The sequence below is a fragment of the Hemitrygon akajei genome, unplaced genomic scaffold (assembly GCF_048418815.1).
Source record: "Hemitrygon akajei unplaced genomic scaffold, sHemAka1.3 Scf000048, whole genome shotgun sequence".
NCBI lineage: Eukaryota > Metazoa > Chordata > Chondrichthyes > Myliobatiformes > Dasyatidae > Hemitrygon > Hemitrygon akajei.
The window spans coordinates 343153-363899 of record NW_027331934.1 but is presented as its reverse complement, the minus strand read 5'-3'; the positions used below and the strand labels follow the sequence as shown (position 1 = coordinate 363899).

At 49.1% G+C, this 20747-nt stretch overlaps 1 protein-coding gene across 1 annotated transcript in view; it reads left to right on the top strand.

Moving 5' to 3' along the window:
- Positions 1–14134, top strand: part of LOC140720871 (NACHT, LRR and PYD domains-containing protein 3-like) — a 37127-nt gene extending 22993 nt beyond the window's left edge. The window contains exons 6-9 of the mRNA XM_073035719.1: positions 7855–9592; positions 12639–12725; positions 12863–13030; positions 13195–14134. Of these exons, the coding sequence (XP_072891820.1) occupies positions 7855–9592; positions 12639–12725; positions 12863–13030; positions 13195–13282 (2081 nt within the window). The 3' untranslated portion in view covers positions 13283–14134. The remainder of the gene's footprint in view (positions 1–7854; positions 9593–12638; positions 12726–12862; positions 13031–13194) is intronic.
- Positions 14135–20747: the final 6613 nt, after the last annotated feature.

The window sequence follows — 20747 nt, the reverse complement described above, 5'->3', positions numbered from 1 at the left end:
GAACTATTCCCAAAAACTCCAGTTACCTATGTTCTGCCAGCATCTGTGCCGGTATCTCCCTCCAATCCTCTGGTGCAAGCTCCTCGCTTATGCCTCTGGAATTCACTTTATTCCACTGTGATACAGATACATATGACTTATGCTTCTCCCTCTCAAATATAGTATGAATTCAGTCATATTATGATCACTGCCTCTTAAGGGTTCCTTTACGTTCAGCTCCAATAATAACTATCTGGGTTATTACGCAACACCCGATCTGAGATAACCTTTCCCTAACTAGGCTCAAGCACAAGCGGCTCAAAAACGCTATCTCATAAGCATTCAACAACTTTCCTCTCTTGTACACCGACACTAATCTGATTTTCGTAAACCCCTTGCATATTGAAGTCCGTATTACAATTGTGTCATTACCCTTATAACTTGCCTTTTCCAGCTCCCTTTACAATCTCAACCCCACATCTTGGCTACTATTTGGAAATCTATATACGATTTCCAGAATGTGTGTGTGTGTGTGTGTGTGTGTGTTTTTTACCTTTGCTGTTTCTTAACTCCACCCATAAATATACGACATTCTCTGACTCTCTGTTACCTCTTTCTAAAGATGTAATTCTATTTCGTAGCAGCAGAACCACACCACCGTCAATGTCTTAGTGCCTGTCTTTTCGATACAAGGCATGTGCTTTGATATTAAGCTCCCATGAAACTTTCAGCCATGACTCAGTGATGCCCACAAGGCCACATCAACCAATCTGTAATAGTGTCACCAGTCTGCCCAACTTATTCCGAATGCCACGGCAATTTAAATACAGAACTTCAGTCCTGCATTCTTCGCCCTTTTGAATTTTGCCTCTTGAGGTACAATTCTTGGCTCTGTCTGCATTTGTACCCAATCATTGGCTTGCCCTCCTTTGCATCCATCATCTACTTATAAGCCTGCTAGCTCATCATCTGCCCTATCATTCTGCCTCCCGTCCCCTTGCCATGCAAAGTTATGAAAGATGTCGCGAGTGCAAAGGTCCACTGGCAAGCGAGAGCAGAACTAGGGGTCACAGCCTCAAGGATTCAGGGGGAAGAAACTTAGAGTAGAGAACTGCACAGGCGCTCCGACCCACAAGGCTGCCTGAACATACTCCCAGACAGCCCTTCATTTTCCAAACGTCCAGGTGCCTATCTGAGAGTCTCTTTAATGTCCTGAATGTTATGGGCCTCGAACCTGGCACAGGGGTTCCCAAAAATTTTTGTGCCAGGCACCAATGCCAATTGGCCCACACACCCCAGCTCTACAACCAACTGTGGCAGACCGTTCCACGCATCCGCCACTCTGTGTAAAAATACAACTAACCCCTCCCCACCCATATTTTCCATCAATCACCTCAGCCCTCGGTTGCACTGGCCATTGCTACCCTGGGGAAATGGCCTTCTCTTACCATCTTAGACCAGAAGACACAGGAGCAGAATTAGGCCATTTGGCCTATCAAGTCTGCTCCACCTTTCAATCGTGGCTGATGCAATTTACCTCTCTGCCCCAATCTCCTGCCTTCTCCCCCACCCCGCCCACCCCACGTATCCCTTCATGCCCTGACTAATCAGGAATCTATCAACTTTTGCCTTAAATATACATAAAGGTTTGTCCTCTACAGCCGCCTGTGGCAAAGACTTCCACAGTTTCACCCCCTTCTGGCTAAAGAATCTCCTCCTCATCTCTGTCCTAAAAGAATGCGCCTCTATTCTGAGGCTCTGACATCTGGTCTTTGACTCCCCCACCGTAGGAAACATCCTCTCCATATCCACTCTATCTCGGCCTTTCCCTAGTCGATAGCTTTCAATGAGGTCACCCCTCATTCTTCTGAATTCCAGTGAATACAGGCACAGAGCCATCAAACGCTTTTCATATGACAAACCATTCAATCCTAGAATCAATTTTGTGAACCTCCTTTGAAACATCTTCAGTTTCAGCAAGCCCTTTCTAAGGTAAGGAGCCCAAAGAATAATGTGGGATAGACAGTGATGAAATTTTTTGAGAGGTTGGTCATGACTAGATTGATCTTCTGCCTCAGCAAGGACCTGGACCCATTGCAATTTGCCTATCGCCACAATAGGTCAATGGCAGAGGCAATCTTAATGGCTCTTCACACAGCTTTAGACCACCTAGACAACACAAACACCTGCATCAGGATGCTGTTCATCAACTACAGCTCCGCTTTTAATACCATCATTCCCACAATCCTAACAGAGAAGTTACAGAACCTGGGCCTCTTTAAAGCCACCCCCTCCCACTGTACATTGGATCCTCGACTTCCTAACTGGAAGACCACAATCTGTGTAGATTGGTGATGACATGTCCTTCTCGCTGACAATCAACCCAGAAGTGTGTGCTTAGCTCACTGCTCTACTCTCTGTATATACATGACTGTGTAGCTAGGCATAGCTCAAATACCATCTATATTTGGAGGCTTATATATAAATCCCATAATGGTTCTTTTAACCATTGCAATTTCTTAACTCCACCCACAAAAATTCAAAATTCTGTGACCCTATGTCATCTCTTTCTAAAGATCTAATTCCATCTCTTACCAACAGAGCCACATCACCACATGTGGCTGTCCTTCCTGCCTGTCCTTTTTATACGAAGTCTATGTTTTGATGTTAAGATCCCAAATATGGTCTTCTTTCAGACACGACTAAGTGATGCCCACAATCTCATATGGATCAATCTCTAATTCCACCAAAATTTATCCACTTTTTCCCAAATGTTACCCACATTTAAATAAAGCCATTCGGTCCTGCATTTTCTCTCCTTTTGAATTTTGCTTATTTGGGTCAATTTAACTCTTTGCTCTGTCCTCTTTTGCACCCAATCATAGGCTTGTCCTACCTTATCTTCATGTTACAGCCATCATCTACTTGTAAACTTGCTGATTCATCCTCAGCTCTATCATACTGGTTCCCATCCTCCTGCCATGTTAGTTTAAACCGCTCTCGACAGCTCGAGTAAATCTGCCCGCAAGAATATTGTCAACTCCTGGATTCGAGTGCAACTTGTCCTTTTATACAGGTCCCACTGCCACAGAAGAGGTCCCAATTATCCAAAATCTGAATCCTTGCTCCCAGCTCCAGTTCTTCAACCACACATGTATCTGCCACCTCATTGTCTTTCTGTCCTGACTCTCAAGTGGCACAGGCAACAATCTCAAGATAACTACCCTTGTGGTCCTGCCTCTCTGCTTCCTTCCTTACTAATTCCCTGTACTCTTTTTCCGGGTCCTGACACACTGTGTGACCCCACCCACTGCTGGAAGAATCTTGTAAACATTCACATGCGATGCATCCCCAGACAAGGCCCTGATACGCTGGCGGACCCTACACACCCCTGGTAGGGTCCTGACACACTGTGAGACCCGACACACTCTGACAGTGTCCTGACAAACTATGAGACCCCACACACCCTGACAGGGTCCTGACACACTGTGAGACCCGACACACTCTGACAGAGTCCTGACAAACTATGAGACCCCACACACCCTGACGGGCTCTTCAAACTCTGTGAAATCTTGTACACACTTGGCAGGGTTCTAATATACTGTGAGGTCCCACATCCATTAAAAAATCTGTCTTCTGGTGTAGTGTAGCTGCAAGTAAATGTTTCCCACACTCCATCCAAACCCTGTTTTACATTAATATCTGCCTTCCCCTAATTCAGGACCTCGATACTCGGGGCATCGTCATCCCTTTCCATAACTGAGTCAGACGTTCTTTATGTCCAGATTGCTCCCCCACTGAAAATCCAAACACATGTCCAGCTACATTATCTTCTGCCCAGCTGAGTCAAAAGAAGATGCAGGTTAGGCTAGTAAACCTCATTGTAAGGCCGGCGGGGCCGGGTAAATGAACATGATGGGATGGTCGGGTCTGAAGTGGTTGGGTCAGTGCAGAGAGTGTTGCGAGTCAGGTTGTTGTACGTTAAGAGGGGATCAGCACATAGACGTGTGATGTTGTGGTCTTTGTGAAGACTTGATTGAGAGACAAAATTGGCAGATCGATACTCCAGAGTTCCGAAAGTTCAGATTTGAGAAAGGAGGTAGTGCAGTTGGAGAGGTTTATTTGCTGATCCGCGGAATTTCGCAGCTGCACTCAGAGGACATACTGGGGAGTTTAAGCTCTGAGGCAATATGGGGAGAGCTCAACAATAAGACAGATACAATCACTGATGGGTTTTTGCTGAACATTCCCCAGTAGTTATCTGGAGATACAGGAACTGATATGTCAGCAAATTCTGTAAAGATACAAAAACAGCAAGTTTGTTGTAGTGGGTAATTTTAACTTTCCCTGTGTTGCTGATGACCTTTCATTCTCTGTCCCGTGTTCCCTTACTGCAAGAATATTTTAGGAACCGCTGATGGTGGGATGTGTTCTGGGAATAATATGTGTAATCTCTAAATTAGAGGAGAGGACATACTGCAGGTGGTATTGGGATGTATGCCTGCAAGATGCTCGGGTTTCAGTGGGAGAGCCTTTGGGAAAAGTGAACACAACTCCTGTTCTCAGATGTGTATGAATAAGGAGAGATCCACACATCATGCGATTATAGAGTGTGGGAAAGTTAAATTGGGAGAAGACAGATGGAATGGCAAAGGGTTAGATTGAGAGAAATATCAGATGGAGTTTAATCCAGAGAAGTGTGAGTTGTTGCAATGCAGATCAAATGCATGGAGGAAGTATAAAGTCTAGAGGCGTCTTGTTGTCCATGTCCATAGCTCCCTGAATGTAAATCTTATTTGCCACAGCTGTATAAAACTCAGGTTTGACTGCACTTGGAGTATTCATGCAATTCTGTTCCCCATTACAGAAAAGATGTGAGGACCTCAGTAGCTGCTGAAGAGAAACGCCACTCACATCCTAGATTAGAGAGCATAAACTTCAAGGAGGCAAACTTGGATTCTTTTATATAAAGTGTAAAGGGTTGTAGGGAGGCAATGTGTTGGATTATAAAATTGAGAGGTGAAGATAGTCAGAGCCTTTCTGGAGTAGAGATATCAGATAATAGAGGTTATTCATTTGGAGCGAGATGGGGGAAAGATGAACCATGCATTTGCTTTTACACAGAATGATGTGTGCCTGCAATATGCTGCCGGGGTGGAAATGCACGTTGACATTCAGGGAATGTGGGAAATAATTACTACCAGAGATAGGTGGGATGTGTTTAATGTGGCATCATTCTGGCACCAAAGTTGTGGGCCGAAGGGCCTATTCCTGTGCTGTTCTGTGTACTGTGCAGGTCCTGTGCCACCTTCTACCGAATTCCCTCTGTCTCTCCTCCCTTTTTCACCATCCGACCGGTAATCAGCATGGTTTTCAAACTTGTATTTAACATCACAGACCAGTAGCATCTCGCCTTTCTCCCCTTTCCATAGACGTTGTCTGACCTGTACTCACATCTACACTCCCGTCCTTCTACAGCTGTGCTGCAGAGGACAGGCCAACATGCTGCATAACTGTGGCGGACTGGAAGGCTCTACAACGGGTTGTCAAAACTGCCCAATGCATCAGCTGTACCCGCAGCCCACCTTCCATCAGGGACGTGTATACAGAAAGGCTCCGGAAAACGGCCAGGAGCTTCAGGAAGGATCCCATCTATCCTGTCTTTGGGGTGTTTGTCCCTCTCCCATGAGGGAGGAAGGATCCCATCTATCCTGTCTATGGGCTGTTTGTCCCTCTCCCATGAGGGAGGAAGGATCCCACCTATCCTGTCTATGGGGTGTTTGTCCCTCTCCCATGAGGGAGGAAGGATCCCACCTATCCTGTCTATGGGCTGTTAGCCCCTCTCCCATGAGGGAGGAAGGATCCCATCTATCCTGTCTATGGGCTGTTTTCCCCTCTCCCATGAGGGAGGAAGGATCCCACCTATTCTGTCTATGGGGTGTTTGTCCCTCTCCCATGAGGGAGGAAGGATCCCACCTATCCTGCCTATGGGCTGTTTGCCCCTCTCTCATGAGGGAGGAAGGATCCCATCTATCCTGTCTATGGGCTGTTTGCCCCTCTCCCATGAGGGAGGAAGGATCCCACCTATCCTGTCTATGGGGTGTTTGCCCCTCTCCCATGAGGGAGGAAGGGTCCCATCTATCCTGTCTATGAGCTGTTTGCCCCTCTCCCATGAGGGAGGAAGGATCCCACCTATCCTGTCTATGGGCTGTTTGCCCCTCTCCCATGAGGGAGGAAGGATCCCACCTATCCTGCCTATGGGCTGTTTGCCCCTCTCCCATGAGGGAGGAAGGATCCCATCTATCCTGTCTATGGGCTGTTTGCCCCTCTCCCATGAGGGTGGAAGGGTCCCACCTATCCTGCCTATGGGCTGTTTGCCCCTCTCCCATGAGGGAGGAAGGATCCCACCTATCCTGTCTATGGGGTGTTTGCCCCTCTCCCATGAGGGAGGAAGGGTCCCATCTATCCTGTCTATGAGCTGTTTGCCCCTCTCCCATGAGGGAGGAAGGATCCCACCTATCCTGTCTATGGGCTGTTTGCCCCTCTCCCATGAGGGAGGAAGGATCCCACCTATCCTGCCTATGGGCTGTTTGCCCCTCTCCCATGAGGGAGGAAGGATCCCATCTATCCTGTCTATGGGCTGTTTTCCCCTCTCCCATGATGGTGGAAGGGTCCCACCTATCCTGCCTATGGGCTGTTTGCCCCTCTCCCATGAGGGAGGAAGGATCCCACCTATCCTGTCTATGGGCTGTTTGCCGCTCTCCCATGAGGGAGGAAGGATCCCATCTATCCTGCCTATGGGCTGTTTGCCCCTCTCCCATGAGGGAGGAAGGATCCCACCTATCCTGCCTATGGGCTGTTTGCCCCTCTCCCAGGAGGGAGGAAGCTACGCAGCATCCACAGCAGGACCAGCAGACTCAAAATCAGTTACTTTCCTCAAGCAGTAAGACTGATCAACGCCTCCAATGACTAAGCCACCCCTCCACAACTAATTAACCCCAACCCACCACCAGCACGGTTTGAAAAAATTCTGTCAGAACCACCTGAGGTCAGAGTGACTTCTGTATCGTATATATTTATATTTATTGTGTTTGTCATTGTTTTCTTTATCTGAGTTTTTGTTGTACGACATCAGATCCGGAATAACAATTTTTTGCTTCACTATTACACTTGTGTAACGTGTATCTTGAATCTTGAATCTGTTGAATAGTTGCAACACACACTCTTTAAGAGACACGAGACTGCAGATCTGCCGTCTTAAGCCATTTGCTGCAGGAACTCAGTGAGCTGAGCAGCATCTGTGATGAAGGATGCAGGGGGCGCAGGGGGCGCTTGGGGAGTGGGTGAATTGTCTGCGTTTTGTATCAAAAAGCTGACTGTCTCAATCTCCTGAACAGGGTGGTTGACATTTTCTCCTACAGTCGCACCCTCACTGCGCAAATGCTGATACACCAAGCTATTTCTTTGTATTTTGAATCAGTGACTGTGTAGAAGGAGCTGTGATTCCCCGACTTGTTTCTTTGACAGAACGCCCAGTACAATTTTCTCTAACTTTCAAAGTTCTCCCACAAAAACAATGACAGCTGTAACAATAGTAAGAGGGTGTCCAATACCGGACAGTTAGGGTTCCGTAAAATACCAGGGAAATACTCACTTTCACAGCACAATTAATGTGGAAATATGATGATCAGGTATTTATCTAAACCAGGCCTCTCTGTCCAGTTCGGCGTCTGTTAATGAAATTTACTTCGCTGCACGAACATCCATTGATGAATCCAATTAATGCAATAGCTTTGAGCTAACTCTTGTGTGCTTAGATACTGAGTTCTGAGTTGAGGCATCTAACAGTTTGTCCACTGTCTGTTCCCATGGAAGATGTTCAACAGAAACACAAAGAGACTCTGCGGGCACAAACTGAAACACTGAAAGTGAACACGATCCTGATGAGGGAGAAGGTGAAGGTTTTCCAGCTGGTTGATCGATACGCTGAGCTCACGGTCATTTCTACTGTTCGAGATCGGAGACTGGTGGAACATGAGCTGCTGGCAAGAGGCAGAGACCACGAGGAGTGGAGAGACAAACATCTCCGTGGAGAGCTGGAGAAACTTGGGAGTGATCAATTATTCCAGAGCAGTTTTTCCCGAAGTAACTCCACATCTGGGAGTTCGGCAGCAGTGGCCGGAGTCCCAGGGATCGGGAAAACAACAATGGTACAAAAGATTGTTTACGACTGGGCCACGGGGAAAATATACCAACAATTCCAGTTTGTATTTAGTTTCAAATTCCGCGATTTAAACTCCATTAATTGTAGAATAAACCTGAGGGAAATGATTCTGGATCAGTATCCTTACTTTGGGAATTTCCTGAGAGAGGTCTGGAAGAACCCAGAGGGATTGCTGTTTATATTCGATGGTTTGGATGAATTCAAACACAGAATCGATTTTGCTGACAGTCGGAGAGATACAGAACCCAAGCACCAGTGCCCAGATCCCGAGTGGTGGTGTGAAGTGTCCGACATTGTGTACAGTTTAATCCAGGGCAAGTTGCTCCCAGGGTGTTCAGTGCTGGTGACCACCCGTCCAACTGCGTTACATTTATTGGAAAATGCACAGATCGGGATATGGACTGAAATCCTCGGATTTGTTGGTAAGGAACGGAAAGAATATTTCTTAAGGCATTTTGGAGATCAGACGGTGGCGGCAGCTGTTTTCAAACACGTGCAGGAGAACGAGATCCTGTACACCATGAGCTACAACCCCTCCTACTGCTGGATCCTTGCTCTGGCACTGGGCCCCTTCTTCACACAAGGAGTCAGGGACCCGCAGCGAGTTCCCAAGACCATCACCCAACTGTACTCCTACTATATTTACAACATCCTGAAAAACCACGGCCGTGAGATTGAGAACCCCCGTGATGTGTTACTCAGGGTTGGTCAAATGGCCTTCAGAGGAGTGTCCGAGAAGAAGATTGTGTTTACAGATGGGGATTTGTTCAAGTTCAATCTGCAGCCTTCCCAGTTCCTGTCCGGGTTCCTGCTGGAGCTTTTGGAGAGAGAGGATTCTGCCCGGAGCGTGGTGTACACATTCCCACACCTCACCATCCAAGAGTTTGTAGCTGCAGTCATACAATTCCTGACTCTACGTCCCGAGGATATCCTAAAATTCCTCACTGAAGCCCACAACACAAAAGGTGGACGATTTGATGTATTTCTCCGTTTTGTTGCTGGTCTCTCCTCCCCAATGGCATCTCGGGGCCTGGAGGAGTTTCTGGGTCCATTTCCTCATCAAACAACCTGCCGGGTGATTGACTGGGTGAAGGAGGAGGTTACACGCCAGGTTGGAAACACAGAGAGTAAAGCTGGTAAAAGGAGCCTCCTGAACACATTGCACTATCTGTTTGAGTCTCAGAATCGTGGACTGGCTCAGGCCGCACTGGGATCTGTGGAAGAACTTTCATTCCGTGGAATGACACTGACACCGATTGATTGCGTGGTCCTGTCTCATGCCATTGTACTCTGTGATACAATAAACAACTTCGACCTGTGGAACTGCCACATTCAGTGTGAAGGAATCCAGCGGCTGGGACCCGGGCTGCACAAGTGCCTGGACTTGAGGTAACCTGATTTGTCCCTCACTCTGAACTCTAAAACTCTCCTACTGTGTTGTTCAAATGGAAACGAATTTGGGTTAGACAGCAGTAAATCATACGGTGAAGAATTGTAACTAATAACCAGAAGATCGGTCAGCAATTCCCCAACAAGGACGGAAGGGTTTTATGGTTCCTTGTGAAGGGATGTTGGAGACTTCATCAGATCAGTGAACAACGGCGATTGGTTTAATGATAGTAAATTACAGGAATGGCCGTGTTTCTCGCTGCCTGTGGCACATCCATTGACAATGTTGCTTCTCACTGTTACTGACACCCAGACCGACACTGACTGCAGCAGGTGGGTCAGAGATTCACACCCCCTTCCCGGTGTGGGACAAGAGACCGTCAGCAGACTGTCCCAGTGAGAAGGAAAGAAATACCATTGTGAGGTTGTCCTCCCCTGCCCTTCCCCGTGTGTGACTATCACCATCAGTCCACCTGTGTGACTGTGCTCACTACCAGATATCCAAACCCCATGGGCACATCTTCTCTCCCGATTGTGGAACTTAGTTCAAACTCACCCCTCACGTACTTCAGTGGTTGGTAAGTTGATGGAGAAGATCCTGAGAGGCAGGATTTATGAACATTTGGGGAGGTATAATATGATTAGGAAGTTTCAGTATGGCTTTGTCAAGGGCAGGTCGTGCCTCACGAGACTGATTTTTTTTTTTGAGGATGTGACTAAACACATTGATGAAGGAATAGACTGCCATATTCTGCGTGGAGGTCAGTGATCAGTGGTGTGCCTCACTGATCTGTTCTGGGACCCTGACTCTTCGTGATTTTTATAAATGACATGGATGAGGAAGTGGAAGAATGGGTTAGCAAATTTGCTGATGACACAAAGTTTGGGGGTGTTGTGCATAGTGTGGAGGGCTGTCAGATGTTACAGCGGGATATTCATAGGATGCAAGACGTACAAACAAGCTGGATGAACTCAGCAGGTTGGGCAGCATCCGTTGAAAGAAGCAGTCAACGTTTCGGGTCGAGACCCTTCGTCAGGTCTAAAGAAGGGTTTCGACCCGAAACGTTGATTGCTTCTTTCAACGGATGCTGCTCGACCAGCTGAGTTCATCCAGTTTTTTTGTACGTCTTGATTTGACCACAGAATCTGCAGTGCACTCTGTTTGATAGGATGTAAAACTGGTTTGAGAAGTGGCAGATGGAGTTCAACCCAGATAAGTGTGAAGTGGTTCATTTTGGTAGGTGAAATATGATCTCAGAATATAATATTAATGTAAGACTCGTGGCAGCGCGGATGATCTGAGGGATCATGGGGTCCAAGACCATAGGATGCTTAAAGCAGCTGTGCAGGCTGAATATGTGGTCAAGAAGGCATACGGTGTATTGGCCTTCATCAGTCATGGAATTTAATTTAGGAGCCGAGAGGTAATGTTGCAGCTATATAGGACCTTGGTCAGACCCCACTTGGAGTACTGTGCTCAGTTCTGGTCGCCTCACTACAGGAAGGATGTGGAAACTATAGAAAGAGTGCACAGGAGATTTACAAGGATATTGCCTGGATTGGGGAGCATACTTTATGAAAACAGGTTCAGTGAACGGGATCGACGGAGGATGAGAGGTTACCTGATAAAGGTGTTTAAGATGATGAGAGGCATTGATCATGTGGATGGTCAGAGGCTTTTTCTCAGGGCTGAAATTGTTGCCACAAGAGGACACAGGTTTAAAGTGCTGGGGGGTAGGTACAGAGGAGATATCAGGAGTAAGTTTTTTTTTTTACGCAGGGAGTGGTGAGTGCGTGGAATGGGCTGCCGGCAGCAGTGGTGGCGGTGGATAGGATCTGGCCTTTTAAGAGACTTTTGGATAGGTACATGCAGCTGAGAACAATAGAGGGCTATGGCTAACCCTAGTAATTTCTAAGGTAGGGACATGTTCGGCACAACTTTGTGGACCAAAGGGCCTGTGTTGTGCTGAGGGTTTTCTAAGTTTCTATGTTTCAGTATCCTCCTGTGGGAGCTCTCTTCCCCATCCTCCTTCCTTCTGTGGGATTTCCCTTCCTCCTTTGGAATGTCTATTCCTTCATCCTGTGGGATCTCTCTTCCCCATTCCTCTTCCTCCTGATGGACAGACAGACAAGACATGCTTTATTGATCCCGAGGGAAAATAGGTTTCGTTACAGCCGCACCAACCAAGAATAGTGAAGAAATATAGCAATATAAAACCATAAATAATTAAACAATGAGAAGTTAATCATGCCAAGTGGAAATAAGTTCAGGACCAGCCTATTGGCTCAGGGTGTCTGACACTCCGAGGGAGGAGTTGTAAAGTTTGATGGCCACAGGTAGGAATGACTTCCTTTGACGCTCAGTGTTGCATCTCGGTGGAATGAGACTCTGGCTGAATGTACTCCTGTGCCTAACCAGTACATTATGGAGTGGGTGGGAGTCATTGTCCAAGATGGCATGCAACTTGGACAGCATCCTCTTTTCAGACACCATCGTCAGAGAGTCCAGTTCCACCCCCACAACATCACTGGCCTTACGAATGAGTTTGTTGATTCTGTTGGTGTCTGCTACCCCAGCACATAACAGCAAACATGATAGCACTGGCCACCACAGACTCATAGAACATGCTCAGCATCGTCCGGCAGATGTTAAAGGACCTCAGTCTCTTCAGGAAATAGAGACGGCTCTGACCCTTCTTGAAGACAGCCTTAGTGTTAATTGATCAGTCCAGTTTATTGTCAATTCGTATCTCCTCTCTTGGGGACCTCTCTTCCGCATCCCCCTTTCTCCTGTGTTCAACACTTTTCTAACCATCAGGGAATGAGACGGAATATGTGGAGATTACAGGGTCACACCGACAGACTAAATTACTGACATTCGGTGAATCCCCTGGAGCTGGGCAGTGAGGGACATTGACAGTGATTGGAACTACGATCAGTGATTTACTGAAGGGTTTAATGTTTCATGATATATCTGAGTGAGAGAAATTCCCGCAAAACCAGGGTTTGACTCACTTTGTTTGTCAATTTGGCTGTTTGTGTTTAGACTTGGGGATAATGACCTGGGAGATTCAGGAGTGAAACTGGTGTCTGCGGCTCTAAGAAACCCGGAGTGTAAAATACAGAAACTCAAGTAAGTACCAGACTGTGGGAGATTGTGTTTACAGTCACTGGGTGTCTGATACTGAACATTAATGTGATCAGTAATTGTGTTACTGACAAACACTGGGATTTGTACCGTCTCCTGTCTCTTTTTTTCTTCATCTCCAGGCTGTTCAGGGTCGGTCTCACAGATTCTGGTGCTGAGGATCTCGTCTCCGCTCTCAGTACAAACCGATCACTGACGGAGCTGGTCCTGACATCAAACTCCCTGACAGACCGATCTGTCCCCGCTCTCCGCCACCTCATACTGAATCGCCCGTGTTTGGAGTGGATTTGGTGAATGTTTGTGTTAATGTTCAATGTGATAAAATATCAGCGGATCCGCGGGTTTTCTGGTGATATTTGTCTGTGAGTGTTGTTGAAACATTAACCCTGGACCCCTGTTATTGACACTGTTGTGTAATCTGTTTATTTCATCTTTATTTTCCCATCTGTTTTAGGCTTGGGGGTAATCGGTTCAGTTGGACCGGAGAGAAGGAACTGAGATCTCTGCAGGAAGCTAGACCCGGACTGAAAGTGGATCTGTGAACACCCTCGCCCACGCGGCCAATTTACCCACCCTCCCTTTTAATGGCCACGCTCTAGGTTTAATTCCCAACAGTTCTGATGGAACTTGCTCCAGTCTCACGCACTGTGATGCTGAAGCACCTGCACATGAGACCCCGGGGAATTACACAGACATGAAGAGCCCAGGGTCCGGGGCTCAGTCTGGGTGTGGGATTATCCAGGGAGAAAATCCTTTTGCTCCCTTTGCTGAGGACGGTGCATTCGGCAGCCTGGCCGATATAATGATGTTAAATTGACAAATCCCTCGGCAGTGACCCTGGGTCTGCAACGATCCCGGACACGGCCCTGAAGTGGAGACACCTTGTTCTCCCTTATTAGGGAGAGAGCGAGCCTGTGGTATTCGAATACATCTTCGGGGGACAGCAAGTCTGTGTCTTTCCTGCTGCTTTGCTGGACGCTTGAGTGCTCGATGATGGGTGGCGATGCCTTTCTTTCTGGTGGGGGGAGGCAAGATCGTTGCTTTGCTGCTGTTTACACGCGGGAGGGAGGACAGCTGGGGCCGGGGCTTTGGTGTTCTAACGCTTAACTGTCATTCATTCTTTGGAGGCACTGTCCTGTTTTTCGTGGATGTATATTCTATACATTTCTCTGACATTAAACGTACCTTTGAAACCGTCGAAGATTAACTTTATAATCATCGGTTCCCCGATGCAGAGTGACGGTGAGAGATGGGACTGATTATTCTAACTGTCACTCGTTGTCGCCGGTCAGTTAATTGTGTGTGACTGTGAGTGAGTCGGGAGCAGCTTATTTATTCCCGCACGTCAGCAGCTCACACATTGTTTAATTTACATTTGACATGATGAAATCAATAAACCGCTTTAACTTCCTGTCTTGCTATCGGACTTGAGTCTCATTAGAGGGGAAACTGTGACCTGGGGTTACTTCTGTCCCCCGCACCCGGTGAACTGCAATAATGTGTCTGAGCTCCTCACACTGGTACAGCAGCGTCTCAGCTCCAGGCTGAGGGATGCCAGACTGGTGGTGTATCGTCCCCAGGATCTCTTCACTCCCCATCCCCATCCAGGCTGACATACCACTTCCTCACACCCCAGATACACGCACTATCCTGACCCCACCTCTCTGAGCGTTCTCCTTGCTCTCGCAGACAAAAGGGATTGAAAGCTCATGTCTGACCAGCGTCCACAAACGTCGTGATCAAGAGAATGGAACAGAAGCAATCAACACAGAGTGAAGCTCCCTCCACACCGTCCCTTCACACACTCACATGGTCAGACACAGAGAATTCCATCGACACCATCCTATCATACACTCCCAGGATCAGAAGCTGAAAAAATCTCACTCAGGCTGTCCCAATACGCAATTCCTGTTTCAGACACAGAGCAATGCTCCCTCCATCCCCTCAAGTCACACACTCCCAGGATCAGAAACAGGTGAAGTTCACCCTGCAATATCCAGATCCGACACAGTGTGAAGCTCCCTCAACCTATCTCATTACACATTCGCCGGATCAGGCACAGAGTGAAGCACCCTCCACACATTCCCATCAAACACTCCTGGGCTCAGACACAACGTGGCGCTGGGACAAATCGAGGATAAACTGTTGCATTATGTTCCTGAGATACATTGGAGGTGGTTCGAAATGTTCACCTGACGGAGAATCTCACCTGGTCCTTCAACCCCAGCTCCATAGCAAAGAATGCCCAGCAGCGTCTCTACTTTCTGTGAAGGCTGAGGAAAGTCCATCTCCCACCCCCCAACTCATCACATTCTACAGAGGATATATCGAGAGCATCCTGAGCAGATGCATTACTACTTGGTTCGGAAATTGCTCCATCTCGGATTGCAAGACCCTGCTGCGAATAGTGAGGTCAACTGAGAAGATCATCGGAGTCTCTCTTCCCGCCATCACGGACATTTACACTACACGCTGCATCCGCAAAGCAAACAGCATTATGAAGGACTCCACGTACCCCTCATACAAACTCTTCTCCCTCCTGCCATCTAGGAAAAGTCTTCGAAGCATTCGGGCTCTCACGACCAGACTATGTAACAGTTTCTTCCCCCAAGCCATCAGACTCTTCAATACCCAGAGCCTGGACTGACACCAACTTACTGCCCTCTACTGTACCTATTATCTTGTTTATTATTTATTGTAATGTCTGCACTGTTTTGTGCATTTTATGCAGACCTGGGTCGGTCTGGATAGTCTAGTGTGGGTTTTCTTTTTGTCTGTGTTGTTTTTACGTAGTTCAGTGTAGTTTTTGTATTGTTTCATGAAGCACCATGGTTCTGAAAAACGATGTCTCGTCTTTACTGTGTACTGTACCAGCAGTTATGGTCGAAGTGGCAATAAGAAGTGACTTGACTTAACCTCACTTGACATGTGAGTGAGTGGCTTTTTTTAGTGTGGAAGCTTCGTTTGGAGTTTTTAATGCCAGTTTGAGCTGGGTTTGTTGGCGGTTGCGAACTGCGTGGTCCCCAGCTGCGGCCGCTGGCAACTCGCCAGGAAGCCGGTTCACTCCAAAACCTGGAGACAAACGCCATTGTCCCCAACTGGCATCGGGGCAACCTCCTTCCATCTTTATCGCCGTGACTTTCGTTCGGTGTAGGAGCCGAAGAATCTGTTGAGACGTCTCGACCTCTCACGGCCTGGAAGTTCTTGAGGACTAACGGAGCCTTTCCTGGCGTTGGAACTTCTGGCGCCGGGCCAGCAAGGTTCTGTCGAGTGCAAACCTTTCCGGCCAGTTGTTCAACTCGGTCCAGGACTTATAACCAGCATCGTCATATATTTCTCGATTCGGGCATAGTGCCAGAATGCGGACCAGTCTCCAGGAGGTCGCAGGCCTTCGGGGAGTTATGCAAAGCCAGCTGCCTCTCCAGCCTCAGACGATGCCCTGTTTCAGTCGGTGGAAGCGGAATAACTTAGGAAAAGAGTGCGGAGGCTATGGAGAACCTGGCGGGGAAGGATGGTATTTTGGCCACCGGGAAAGAGTTCAAGGAAGACAGAGCTTTATTTGAGGAATGATGAGTTGGTTCATCGGGCCCTCAGTAGGGGGATCACAGTGGAAAATCTTTTTACAGATGGAGCTAGTGACAGCTCCCACGCAAGGCATCGACCTCGGTCACGTAAAGCCTTTCATCCCCAACGAGGACCTGCCTCACGCACTAACACTATTGGGGCAAGTAAGGTCAGAAATAACTGCCATCATGCACAAATTCAGGAGACGCACCCTTGGTACTGTAATCTCTTTCCGGCGACAGATATTCACGCAGCTGGAAAAGGAGGACGACGTTGAGGGCCGGTTTACTGTCCGGCACGAGGGGGTAAATTAACAGGTGTATTGGAGCTCTGAGCGCCCACGGTGCCATGCATGCAGGGTGGCGGGGCGCTTTCGGAGGGACTGTCCTGACACCCGAAACCCTAGGGAGTCCACTTTGGGCACATGTACCCCAGCTACATCCGCCCCTGATCGTATTCCTGCGACTGCACCTGAGCCGACCCCTGCTCCTGCCCCTACCCCTGTGGTTTAGGTGGGAGATTTTGAGACTGCGTGCAGCGAGATTCAGGCGAGAGACAGGGCAAGAAAGTGAAGAAGAAGTCTAAGCAACCTAAGAAGTCGGCCTGCGAGACCGCAGAGTGGAGTCGGTCCTGAAGTGGAGCGGGAGGCTTGGGGAAGTGCACAGTTGTACTGGGTGATGGAAGCAGACAGTACCGCCCCATCAGTGAATCCCGCACCTTTGTGCTCCTCCGGCGTGAAGAGGAGAAGGGAATGTTCCCCCAAGAGGGCAGGGAATGTAGATGCGTGGGAGTCCCTGGAAGGGGTGAGAATCCGGCTGGAATTTGTGTCTAACCCTGAATCCCCAGATGTTGCCACCAGTCCTGTAGTAGGTGGTGTGGTTGTGCAGTAAGCTAGTGCTAGGCCTGTTTGCACAACTAAAACAGACCAAGAGCCCTTAACCCAGGACTTAGTACTAGGCGCCTCCCTGAAGGCAAGTGTATTTAATAATATGAGTGGAGAGGAGACCAGGCTCCCTCACTGTTAGAATCCCTTGGACCAGAGCTGCTGGGGTCCCCTTCATGCCTGTCTCCTGGGGAGGTGATATACTCTGGAGTCTCTGGGAATTACCCCTCCATTGTGGTAACTGTGGATAAGACTGATGCGATGGTGGAGCGGGAAGGTATGAGTGAGGTATCCGCTGCGCAGTGTGGGTTACAAGTGTAGCCACCTATTAGAACGCACGAGCAGGAAGTTGGGGGATCTGTCTGCAGTGAAGGGTTGGAGGGAGATTCTATTGATAGCGAGACAATGGACATCCTCACCCCTCCTGAGAAATCTGCATTGTGGAGGAAATGAGAGAGTTCATTCTCACATCTGAGGGTGCAAAGCATCGACCTAAACTAGCCTCGCTTCGCTGGTGTAGCATGCCGAGGCTGGGGAAGTCCCTGCCAGTCATCCTCAGACGGAAGTGGAAGGGGAAGAGGAATGCTGTGTCGGGGAATGACAGGCGGCAGCTGAAATCCTTTCTGGATGACCTGGTGAGGGACATCAGTGTGGGAAACAGCCTCGCTCCTTCGGGAGACGGTGGGTCACAGAGTGGCGTTGGCACCACTCGGGCCCGGAAAGGAAAGAGCGTTCTTGCTTTTTCTAGGGATAGTGTGGTTGAGGGCGCCTCCGCTCTTACCGGGAAGGGTACGTTGCTGAGGCCTAGTGTACACCGAACATGAAGCTCGCTGTAGCTGGTCTAAATTTTAATGGTAGCAGGGGTTCTCTCCGCAGATAAAACACTCTCGCAGTCCTCGGGGATGGGAGATATGCGGTGAATTTCCTGTAGGGAACACATACCACCCCGGGGGACGAGTCCGCTTGGCTCCTGGAGTGGCAGGGAGGGGTCTACATGAGCCACCTCAGCTCCAACTCTAGCGGGGTGGCGATCCTGTTGGTCTCGACCTTTCAGCCGGAAATGGTAAAAAGCTCAAGATGTCGAGCCCGGCCCGCCTGCTCCATCTGGCTGTGCGCCTGGATGGTGAACCTCTGCATTTCATCAACGTGTATGCCCTGAGGGGCGGGGGTGGTGCAGACGCGCCTGTTCCCTATTCCGTCAGCTGTCCACTCTACTGAGCTCCCTGGATCCTGGGGGTGGGGACTTCAAATGTACCTTCGAGGTGGGGAACCTCTGCAGCCTCCAGCGCGACACAGCATCGGCAAAGAAGCTGAAGGAGTTAGTCGGCCCCTTTGACTTGGTGGACGCCTGGCGGGATCTACATCCTGACTCTGGAGCCTTCTGGAGAAGGTCTAGAGGTGGAGATTCCGGAATAGACCGCCTCTGTGTCTGTCAAGCGTACAGCTCCCCCGCGACGGCAACCTGCATGTGACAAATGTCGTCCTCGAACCATCACCTTGTGTGGATGGAATTTGCTCCTCTGCACTCTGAGGTGGGGCCGGCTGGTGGAGTCGTGGCATCAGCGCCGGACTCCGGAGCGAGAGGTCCCGATTTCGAATCCAGCCAGATCCCTTGCACGCTTAACTCGACCTCGTAAAAATAAAACTGGAGAATACTAAACTCGACCTCGTAAAAATAAAACTGGAGAATGCTATAGAAACGAAAAGATCGGTGCATAATGCTTGTCATGACGGCGCCCGATGCATTCTTCTTCTCCGGATCCGGCACGGGCGCTGTAAGAACCAGCTGCTGGAGGACAGCCGGCTCCGGGTCTCGTTCCGAGCGTTCTAGGTCGCCTGGAGGGAAAGACGGGTAACTGTTTTTATGTCGGGAGTACACTAGTAGGTCGACAAAGAGGCGGGCTCTGAGATTGAGCGGTTTGAGAGAGCGTTGCTGGACCTAGTGTATTGAAGGGGTCGTGACTGTCACGTGACAGCACTGCCCACTACCTGGTCGGAAGGCACGTCACCTGCCAATCAAGGTTTGACCCCTCCTCGCCCATCAATACACTGTTACGGACCCGCAGGTTTCGTTCACTGTGGACTGTCACTTTAACAGAGCGCTTCAGTGAGGCAGGACTATGATGTTGTTCACTGAACGACTCGCAGCTTGTTTACCTTTAAAACAGGGACACAGACAGTCACGGTCCGGAGTGGGTGGGTGGGGGGGGGGGGGGGGAGAGAGAGAGAGAGAGAGAGAGAGAGAGAGAGAGAGAGAGAGAGAGAGAGAGAGAGAGAGAGAGAGAGAGAGAGAGAGAGAGAGAGAGAGAGAGAGAGAGAGAGAGAGGAGAGAGAGAGAGAGAGAGAGAGAGAGAGAGAGAGAGAGAGAGAGAGGAGAGAGAGAGAGAGAGAGAGAGAGAGAGAGAGAGAGGAGAGAGAGAGAGAGAGAGAGAGAGAGAGAGAGAGAGAGAGAGAAAGGAACCTGGAGAAGGCAGCAGTTCCAGCTTGTCGAAGCTGGGGATTTGGAACTCTGCTACACCCACAAGGGTGGGGTGATCATCGATCCGGTGCACATCCGATGTGTGGCTGTCACTCCGTATAATCCAAAGGAGTGGATTTTGGAATGTCCTGTGGGGCGACTCCGAAGTTAACCCTTGCCTGGGTGTGTGATGTGGTAACCCCTTGAAGACGGCATCCCTGTGACAGATCACTCTGGTGGTAATTCGTGTGTGGATTTGGAACGGTTCGACGGAGGATCTTCCAGCACTGATGTTTATTAATTACCACCGTGGAACCCGTGGAATTCGGCGTAATTGCCTTCTCTCTACGTTTTACCCTGGGTTACAAATATCTCTTTCCCATCATTTACTCCGTGGATGAACTGAACTTCCATGCTTTCCCATCTATAGACTCGAAGCCTTGTTCCGCCGAGCTCAATAGTTTGGGAGTTACATTTACACACACCTACACATAACAGTGTTAATTTTTGTTTATCTTGGTTAAGTTGTTATATTATCAGTAGATACTAATAAAGATAGTGGTTTTAACATCCGGGCACTCCAGTGACCACTGCCGGTGGTGCCGCTAAGCTGGGGGCTCCCTGGAGTTTGAACGGGACCCGCTAGATTTTGCGGCCACCGCGCCTACCCGTGGCTTCTCGCGAGCTGGTCCGGCTGTTGCTTTATGTGCCATATGTGCTGCCCTTTATCCACCCCCTGAACGATCTGGGGGAGCACCCGACACACAGCGGCCACCGGGACAAGAGCCATCACGGAGGCGGAGAGGTTCTGGACGATAGCCTGTCCCAGATACGGCACGGCCCGATTGTCCCATGAGGTGATCCAGATTACCAGTGTGCTCGGGACGCCGGCCAACGAGATGGCCTCACCCGAACGGCGACAGAGCTGGCGGCCGCCAGGATGGTCACCCTGCAGAATCTATAGGCCCCGGATTACCAACTGGCGGCTGATGGTGGTACCTGTGCAGTGATTGGTAAGGAGTTGCTGCACGTTTACCCCTGACGTGTGGAGCAACATCACCCACTGGGCTGCTCACATTCGGGACTCGGTGGCTAAAATTCA